Source organism: Megalops cyprinoides, chromosome 23 (genome assembly GCF_013368585.1).
Source record: "Megalops cyprinoides isolate fMegCyp1 chromosome 23, fMegCyp1.pri, whole genome shotgun sequence".
In the NCBI taxonomy this organism is placed as follows: domain Eukaryota; kingdom Metazoa; phylum Chordata; class Actinopteri; order Elopiformes; family Megalopidae; genus Megalops; species Megalops cyprinoides.
In genome coordinates, this window is record NC_050605.1 from 9,797,879 (window position 1) to 9,808,402 (window position 10,524).

The 10,524-nt window shown below is 37.8% G+C and overlaps 1 protein-coding gene across 1 annotated transcript; it reads left to right on the top strand.

Annotated features, from left to right (window-relative positions):
- The first annotated feature begins 7,165 nt into the window (after window positions 1-7,165).
- On the top strand, window positions 7,166-10,007 carry LOC118770679 (protein FAM111A-like). Its single transcript, XM_036518438.1, has one exon. The coding sequence runs from the start codon at window positions 7,166-7,168 to the stop codon at window positions 8,942-8,944; it is 1,779 nt and encodes a 592-aa protein (XP_036374331.1). The 3' UTR covers window positions 8,945-10,007.
- The last annotated feature ends 517 nt before the right edge of the window (window positions 10,008-10,524 follow it).

A 10,524-nucleotide genomic window follows, 5' to 3' on the forward strand; every position in this document is an offset into this window, starting at 1 on the left:
TTTCTGGCTACATTTGAAATGAGAAACTGCTTTTGTGTTTCAATAACAGTGTGAAACATATGGAATTGAAATGATTGCACATTGCAAACAAGCATCCCTATGCTCTACAGAGGCTGTGTAATTCTCTCACAGGTTTCTGCGTTTCAGTTAGAGAATATATATGCTTGGATCCTGTGAATGAACCTGTATTCCTTTGGGTCACCATTTGCTCTGGTTGCACAGTCTAACCAAGTGGAGGGCAGTGATACTCTTGCACCTTATCCTAAATTTGGATAGAGATCTATTTTTGATGGATAGACAGGTGATTTGTATTACATAATATTTATGCAATGTGGGAAACAGTCTGAATAGCCAGTGTGATTTGCTTTCATGAAATGTTGAAAAAAAGTGTCATCTCTGGCCGGGAAGACTTCACCTTAAAAGTGAAAGTAGGTCCTCCAAGCTGTGTCTGACCTGTGTGTCCAAAAATACAGTACATGTATAGTAAGGATGTATAGAGGAAACACTGAAAGTAAGGCATCCCTTGCATTCATGTGAACTCCAGAATGCACTGCACTAGATATCTATAGTTAGCTGTAAATCTCAGGGTCCTTTCGGGAGATCTGCAGAAGGCTGTATGTTGATCATGTGACGTGTATAAACTTTTGGATGCCGTGATGAGGGCCAGTCTTCCCTCAAGATGTGGGGCACAGCAAAGGCCACGTGGGTTCAGAGCTGTCATGGTAACTCTCCACAAGTATGTGAAAGGGTGTAAAAAAAAACAGCATGCAAGCCCTTCTCAATACTACAGATTATATTTCAAAAACAGATGGGCTATGTGCCTGGTGCCTCTGCTAAGAATAAAATAAACGTGAAGCTTGTCTTTATTTAAAACAGAAGTCAGGAGTGACTGGGAAGGGTATGTAATAGAACACAAAATTATTCAGAATTCACTTATGTCTCTATGAAGACTTGAAAACAGAACTTATGTTATTTCCTTCTGAACTGCTTGTGGTGAACCCCAGACAGCCTTTCCGGATGTAAAACCCAAGCTATGAAAAACAACAGTCGTTCAATGATTCAGTCGCTCAACAAACTTGAAAAAAGAAAAAAGAAAAAAAAAAAAACAGAAAAAGCATGAGGTACTCAACTGTTCCTTGAGAACCTGAACTTTTCTACTTTGTATTTTTCCCCGCTCTGAGTAAATACAGTATGAACAAATATGCTACTCTATGTGGAAATGGCGTTGTTAAAAAGTATGTTTCTGTACGTTCTGTTGTGTTTCTGAGCCCCCAATGGCTGTACAAATATGAATATTTGTAAAATGGCACTTGTGTGTTTCACTGGAATTTGGGGTTAGGGAATTTGCCATTTCTGAACCTTTGTTTTTTAAAAAAAAAAAAAATCAAACCATAAAAAACTAAAATGTCAATCTGGGATAATTTATGTTTCTGACTATTTTTTAACAGAGCAGCAGTGAAAAAATACATGGAAAATAATAATAAACAGGCTGCCTTTGAAAACAAAAGTTGCAGTATGCGTGTATAAAATAGTGGCTTTGATGAGTGATGTTATCCTTGTCGTCTTCGCCCTCATAATACCTGTACATCCACCCACATTTTAAATTGACAGTAAAACCCACTCAATCAATGAAACATCAGTCAGAATTTTCATTAGCACATGATTGATGGCTCTTTAATAAGATTTAGAGAGAGATGGAACATTTCAGTTTTTGCCCTCTGGGTTGTGTACTGTACAACTTGTTCCCCCTTTCCCGTTTACGCTAACTGTAGCTGTGAAAAGATGTAATTCCCCATCCAGTGATAATGATCTGTGGTTACTCCTATTAGCGGTTCAGTTTCTGCCTTTTTTCTCAAATTTTGTTTCACATTTTACAAATATTTTATTGATGTTGCTTATCGTTTTCTGATGGCAACATGGCACCCATAGCATGAATGAACCAGTGCAGAGAACTGCACCTTAATTTTTTTGTCCATTTCTTTTGAGGAGACATTCTTCTGGATTTAAGCACTGCCAATGAACTCATTAGGTAACCATATAAATTGTATGTTAAATTTAAGAATCAGTCTCACATTCAAGTCCCTTAAAACTATTTTTTATTTATAATGAATGAGTACTATAAACTGTAAAGTATTTTTGTACAAATTTAATACTTTGGTAGCATGATATTTATGGTCTATGTAAAACTTTGGGAATTCCTACAGTTGTAAACCTTTGTATGGATAAGAAAAAAGACACAATAAAAGATATGAAGAGTGGTATGGTACTCATGAGTCATTTCAACAATATTGATACTGTTCATACTCATGAACCACAAAATTAATTTCACTGTATAATTTAAGAGGTTATTGCTCCTCCCCTGTCACAGTCACTCAACACCTTGTTGACATTTTGTGTTTAAAATACAGATAATTTCAGCTGGATGAAGTATTTGATTTACCTAAATTTGTTTGCTGTAACCACCAAATGTACAAATTACTGAATAGTTTAGATTATTTGCAATTAATATTTTATTAATTTAATATTTTGAAAAGCTAAACATCATTACATTAACATACACATGCTTTCAAAAATAAACATCACTACACATACACATACATACAGGCACCAATTACAAGTAATGATCTACCCTGAGCTATGAACATACTGTCATGGCTAGCATTAACAAATACTGTATGAAATATACAAATACAAAAGAATAAATAAACCAAAATGCATATATTATCATGAGTGTGTTACATTAATTCCAGCGTTTTTAGCGAGACAGTGTGCAATATTCATCCATTTGCTAATTATGTGTGGTTCAGTTTTATTTACCCATGCAGGGAGGTACTGTAGAAGTACAACATTCCTAAATTCAGATAAACATGTAATCCGTCATTATAGGATTTGCTGGTTCAGCCAAAAGGACTGCTTTGTTAGCTGCAGGTGGCTCAGTAAAGAAAGCCCCTCTTTGATGAGAGAGACCCAAGAAGTAATCGTCAGTCAGTAAATAAAGACCTGGATCTGTAACTGGATAATGTCCCTGTCAATTAGTTCTGAGACCATCTCTGTCACATAGTCCCAAAATGTAGAGACTGGCTTACATTCCCAGAACATGCATTGGTATGTTCCTACTGCATTGGATGTGCAAATATTACATATCACTGTTGTCATATTATCATGTGTTACTGCAGAACAGTAACAACGACTCACCCCTTAGCAGAAAATCAGAAGTCCTCAATGATTCCTTTGGTTCATTCACTTCATGCAGTTTATTGACATGTCAAGACTGGTTTAAAAACGCGACATGGGGGACGACATCAGAGTTTTTGGGTGAGTTTGGGAAGTGCAGCAGCCCCATTATAGGTTTTGGAGAGAGGAGGCAGTGACGCAATGTGCTCGTGCAGCCACAAGGCCTGCAGTGGTGTGAAGGGTGGGCAGGCTGCTGCCCCAATTCGAGGGACACTCTAGACAATTGCCTAGAGTTGCCAAAATAATTGTAAACCTTTCACCTACAGTGGCTTCAGAAAGAATTCAGACACCTTCAATTTTTGCACACTTTGCTGTGTTGGAGGAGCAGTTTCTGAAAGTACTTGAGTGGTCCAGCCAAAGTCTGGACTTGAACACCATAGAACATCTGTGGAGAGACCTGAAGATGGCAGCTCACAGATGCTCCCTACTCAGTCTGACTGAGCTTGAGAGGATCTGCCAGGAAGAATGGGAGGAACTGCCCAAATCCAGGTGCGCCAAGATTGTAGAGACTTCCTCAAGATGGCTCGAAGCTGTGATTGCTGCCAAAGGTGCTTCTGCCAAGTACTGAATAAAGGGTCTGAATACTTGTGGTATTGAAAATTTCAGTTTTTGTTTTTTAATAAATTTGCAAAAAATTCTCTAGTCTAGTTTATGTTCAACCCACCCTAGATGGGGTCGTAACATCATTTATAATAATAATAATAATAAGAAGAAGAAGAAATAGCCATGAAATTTGTTTCATTCAGAAAAAATCATTGAAAAAATGGAGATCATTTTTGGGTCCCCAAGAAAAAAGCTGCACCAGAACGGTTCCCTGCATGCTTACACTAAGGGTGAAAGTGTTACAGGCTGAACAACAAGGCTGAGCAAGCTGAACATTGACCTGTACATGTTATCTTGAGAGTGTATTTATTAGTTAGAGTGTATTTATTAGTTTATTAGTGCAAATGTTGACATATGATTTAATAGACTCCACAATTGCCAATGCACTTGTAACAACCCTAAGATTGTGGGTCTGGCATAGTCTGTAACACTCCTGTCTTGGTTGTTCATTTTTGGACCATAATTTTATTGATATGGAGCTCAGTTACAACTGGCAAAATCACAACTGAACAACCTTTGGTGACTGCATGAGGACACAAGGAACTATGAAGAAACAGTAATATTTCATTTTGAGAGATGCTAAGAGCATCTGGAAAAACAAAACCAAAAAAGCAAACCTGAGACTGTCCATTTAGAAGACTACCTGAGCAGGCATGGTCCCTCCTATGACTTGCCAGCTCAGCTGGTTACCAGTGCAGAAAACCAGTCTGAAACAGCAGGAAAAAACATACTCAAACAACAGTCCGGGATCAAAACACCAATTCATTCGCTCGGACAAAGAAATGTTCATTACACAGACAAACATTCCAAAACAGATTCCACTTGTGACTCTCAAATCCTCTCCAGTCTCGCTCTGCATGCTTTTTCCTAAACTTCACAGTTCCTGCATGATTTGGTGAGCTTAAACAAATCCTAAATGGTGTCATTCAGGTGAGCATGTCTGAGCTGGCTGGAAGCTGTGGTCTGGCCCCAATCAGCTAGGGAATGGATCCAACATGAGGGAACATATGACCATTCCACCACCACTCCTGTGGTCCCATTACATAATCATTAACCAAAGATAACTTCCTGATGTAATGACGTAGGCCTATAAACTTAACCGAACTTTCTAGAACAAATCAGGCGTTGAACACGCATGTGTAGTTCACACCCTATACAGTATATAAAAGACGGTGAAGGACCACATTTCCACTTTTCCTTCTTGCTTACATCAGAATTATTAAAATAATTAGTCCATTTACATTATTAATAATCATTACATTTTACATAACTTGGTATAAACAAATCTATACTTGCTATAAACAGAAAATCAACAGGCCTAAAGCTCAAAAGAAGAAGAGCAGCTGCATTTTTGTCGTTTTCTACACATTTTGAAAAAGTCCGGTCTCGTAAGCGTTTCAGTTACGCGGGAGTTAGTAATTGGTGCCAGGTAAGACTTGTAATACCAGGAAATATATTTTTGCACATACCTTATTTTGTTTTACTTGCCAATTGTTTTGCTTGGTATTGAAAGACCCTTGACTTTTTCCATTAGTATATTCTTGTCAACATTTTCTTCTTCTTCATATTCATATTTATTGTGTTTCAGAACCAATGGATATTTCATACAGCCAGACTCCCACAATAAAGACAGAACCACTTGAACTTCAGGTCAGTGACTGTGCATTTTCAATTTTTAAAGTAATACATCCACTCAGTTCTAAATACCAGTGTCTTTTAAGGTGACTTAGTCAACTGTCTTAATCTGTAATCTCTGCAATGCGAACATCGCAAAGGTAAACGTGGAATCCAGACCTAAAAACAAAATTGAGGGATTGTGGAGAATAGGGGGATTTGAGGCATCTTAAATCAAATGACAGACTGTTGTCACCACCCTATGGCCAAAGAAGGAATTGCACTGAACAATCTGAACCAGACTGACTGAATCAGATGTAATGAAAACTTTAACGAACTGGAAGAACTGAACCAATCAGTAGAAGTGAACTGCAGCAGACTGAAGTAGTCACAATCTTAAAGAACTGGGTGAAAGAAAAAAAAAAACTTCAGGAAATGAACAAGAATCACCGTACAGTCTGCTGATTTGTTTACTGATGGGGGCAATCTGTGTTCAATGACTATAAATTCTGATACGCTGTCTGGACAGCAGCCCAACCCAATATAACTTCTCCTCCACTCACGGTCAGTTTGGTTTTCTAGATTTCTATAGGATGATGTCATTGTCGCTTAAAGTATATTGGGGAGGTTGCCTGACTGGAGAGTGAAACGAATGAACCTTTTAGAAAGGTGAACCACTATACATAGTACACTGAATAGAGTCCTTCAGAACAGAATAATTCACTCATGAACTGCACAACACCAAATGTGAGTTTGTTTGGGATTTTGTTACAGTGTGTAGAGTACTGGAAAGCTGTTGAGGGAGCATTTAATAGTTATTTTCATCCGTGAAGAAAGTAGAATATAGTATGTAGTACCACTTTTATAGCAGTGATTAAAATAGCTCTTTTTTGTCATTTTTATGTTTTTATCTGACTAAATTTACACCTTTATGAGGTTAAAAACAATTAAAATATGTAATGTAAAAAAATCAAATCCAAAAAAAATGAATTGAAATCCAAAAATGTGAAAAAATAAAATGGAATTTGGGAAAAAATAAAATGGATTTTATGGGCCTAGGCTATTTGCCTGTTAAAGAGTCATTTGAGGAGATGCTCAAAATAAGGTGTTCATTAAAATAGATGCAAATAAATTCTTCAAAGCTTATGAAATGTGTTGAGAAAATTCTCTTCCTTTTCTTTTTGTGCATTATTACAGTACAATCATGGGGGGAAAAGAAGTTTTAGACATAAACACAAGCAACTAGCATGCCATCATTTTTTAAAGATGCTTTACTCATCTTCTTTGCTGTGGAATGCACCATTTAAGTGTTAAATGCAAGATGCCATTATTCTTAAGTTGATCCAAATACAAAGATCTGCTAAATGAATTAATAATCAATAATAACATGTACTAACACAAGTATTAAAGCTCTTGAATTATGTTGAAAACTGTTATCCCTGTTCATGTTTTTCTACAGGTCATGGGAAAAGCAGAACATGCCACCCACTCGTTCAATTACAGATTCATTTCTGAAAAAGAAAAAATGTATAAAATTTCTTGCACCAGTCCACGCACTGTTTTACAGGCACTCCAACAAAGTGAGCGCTTCATGGAAAAGGCAAAAGGAAAAGACATAATCATTGAGAGAACATGTGAGGTGATCATAGCCACACATTTCCCCTGTTACCTAATTGATGATGAGTTGCTCACCATACACGTGACCCGTGATCCCATGACAGGTGAGACAGATTCCAACTGTATCATGGAGAGGAAATGTCTGATCACGTTCTGTGTCCAAGCAATAGGTGGGGAGAAATGTAAGAGTAAAAAACTGCTGAGTAAGAGTAACTTTAAAAAATTCTCTGAACTTTGCATATACGCATGGAAAGGCGAGACTGTGGAGGATGCTCTGCACCGGGACGGGCGTTTTGCTGACATAGTGTTCCGCAAACAGTGCAAGCTATTTGAGTCAACTAGAAAAGTACACGTTGAGATGAGTTCATCTGTTGATGAGCTAAATGGAAATCACTTTGAAATAAGACTAAGCAATAAAGACAGAAATTCGCTACAAGATAATTTCACGAATTCAGTTGAGGGTGCCACAGATGCTGCATCAAGTCCAGGTGTCAGTGTTCAAGCTGGGTCCTCCCAAAATCCACCTCAGTCCCTCTCCAATCCTGACAAGGCAGCTGCAGAAAAACCCTCTCCTACACCAAAAAACACATACAAACCCATAGCAGACTCAGAAGAGGTCCTGAAGATCCTGCGCTCCCAGTTTGATGGTCTTGTGAAGCTAATGAAGGAGAGAGAGAATGTAAAGACATTACCCAAAGTGTTGGACCTACTGAGGGAAGAGTTTGGGAAGAATACACAGGTCTTTTGGAAGGTGTCCCAGATGAAGAAACTGGTGGAGCTGAGTGAATCTGTCTGTCAGATTTGCATCAATGGTACAGCTGTGGCCACAGGCTTCCTACTCTTTGATGGTTTCATCCTGACAAATGCACATGTGCTTAAGGACAGATGTGCTGTAGATGGGAGTCTGACTGCCACAGTGACTGTCATTTTCACTACTGTAGATGCAAGTGAGCAAGCACAAAGCCATAAGCATGGTGTAGAAGGAATAGTTTGTGGTAGTTATAATTTAGATGCTCAAAAAAATCCAAATGTATACCTGGATTATGTTTTACTGAAGATCAGGTCAGAAACAACAAACCTCCCTCTGGGGCTCCTTGAGAAATATAGACACCCACCACCAAGAGGTGGGATCTGCATCATTGGATACCCAGAGGACAGTGAGCAAAGAATAGACCTCAGCTCCATAATTGAAAGTGAACAAAGAGATGCAGCTGTTGAAAAACATCTATATGAGAATACCCACTTCCTTCAGTGGATAAACACTGTTTGGAAAGAGCAGGATTGGAACACTGACATTGTGGGGCAGGACAGTAAGGTGGTGACCTATGACACTTGCTTTTTCCATGGATCATCGGGGTCTCCAGTTTTTGGGGAGGACTGTCAGCTGATCGCCATGCACACAGGCGGCTACTTTTACAAGCCAGATAAGTCTCGGAGCATAATTGAGTACGCCATTCCTCTGTCGTCCATACTAGAGAACTTTCTTTTGGAGATGCTGAACAAACAGAATCTCACCATACTCTCAGCATTCACTGTGAAAGCAATGATGTGTGATGCTCTACGCTCCCTCATCGCACGGTTTATCACCTACATTGTGCAGAGTTGGAAAGCAGAATTTGAAACATGCCTGTCTACAGTCCTGTTTGCGGTGAATAGTTCTGATGAAAATGTGCAGCTGCAACTCGGTATGGAAATCATTAAAGTCATGGAGTCACAGTCTGCATGTGGAGATTGGAAGACATGTTTTAACCAACACCAGAATGTACCAGAAGGGTCTAGTCTGGTCACACTCCATCAGTTCCTCTGTAACTCCTCTGTGAGAACTAAACAGAAAGAGGAGTTGTATTCACCAATCAGTAAGGGGAAGGCAGGTTAATTGTATTGTACCCTTTTTCCACAAAACACAATTACCCCCTTGCTATAATTGATAATTCATTAGGGGTATCACTCAAACCAGAAAATAGAATCTCCCCTTTTTGACCTCAACAGGATTTTCAGCCTTTTATTTCTTTTAGTGTTGTAGGTATGATACTATAACTTTGCATATCTAGTTAAGCTAAGTGTGTGTGCATGTGTGTGTGTATTTGTGCAACAACTATAAATACCTGTGGGCAGGGTTAGAGCGAGGTCATATCCAAATGAGAGAGAATAGCAAATGTGTACTCTTTATTTCATACAACAAGATGTGTATATGTGGGAGGTAATTTGTAATATACATTAATATGATGTTTAATGATATAATGATTGTTATTTATTAATATGTGTATTGATTCAGTTGATACTGTTGGCCTACTACACTTATTTGAATGAAAGATGGAAGATGTTAAAATAATGATTTATAATCATGAATCCATGTGCCTGAAACTGCAATCCACTTACCGTTTAAGTTTATTCAGTAAAACAGCCACCTTCATGGCTCTTGACATCAGTCATACTGTAATTCATATATTAAATTGTGGTAATTTTCCTTTTGGACTCTTGTGGGAGTTGGCCACTTAGTTTGCAACAGATATTTCTCAGACTACTTCCCCATGTTGGGCCTTCTTCTTCTTCTTTTTTTTTTTTTGTTTTGCTTTCATTGTTTTGACAAAGAAGTTTCTAATAAAGCCTCATCCTGGAATATGGAATGTAAATTGCCCTCCATTCAAGTAATTCAGTAAATGGTTGGCAGCCTCTGGCAGATTATGATCCTTGGGTAAAGGACTTACATAGACTAAAATGTCTCTTTTAAGTCCCAGAGAAAGCTTTTCAATGCAGTGTTTCAGTGTAATCTATTCATAATCATTTGCTATTTTATTTTACATGATTGCATTTTATTTTACTTATTTCATTTTGATTTTGATTGTATTTTTTAATCACAAGATCTGCAAGGTTGCAGCACCTCTGTTTTATTGATTACTATTTTTTATTTTACATGAATTATCATATGCTATTTCTTATTCTCCCTCAAACTTCACTCTCAGCTGTTTTTGTACTGTTTCACACCTTATATTGTTGTAAGTTTGCACTGGAAATTACTTTACATCTCATGTACTTTCTGTGTGTTGTGTTTTATGCACCTATCACAGCACAATATGTTTTCTTGCTGGAAAAATAAAGTTTTAATACAACTGCTTATCAAAAGTTGCCTTTTACCTCTGTGATAACATGCTATGTATGTATACCTTCTTACACATTACTTACAATGTTGACACCCTCAGCACTTAATGCATTTTTATTAGGATGCAGCATGGCATAGGCCTACTGCGAAAGCATGTCAACCACTATAAACCCAATATCACCCATTAAACAAATAGAGGGTCAGTTGTTCTAGCTCTTCCAGACATGCTCTTCCTGTTTACCTTCAAGATTCTGGGTCCACTTGGAGGTCATGGACTATCTACACAGCATGAATGGCATACAAATAAAGAAGATTCATCACAAACACTGGTCACAATTAAATTCAAGATAAACTTT

Excerpts from the sequence above, each read along its gene's own strand:
- LOC118770679 (XM_036518438.1), top strand. The coding sequence starts at position 7,166 with ATGACAGGTGAGACAGATTCCAACTGTATCATGGAGAGGAAATGTCTG.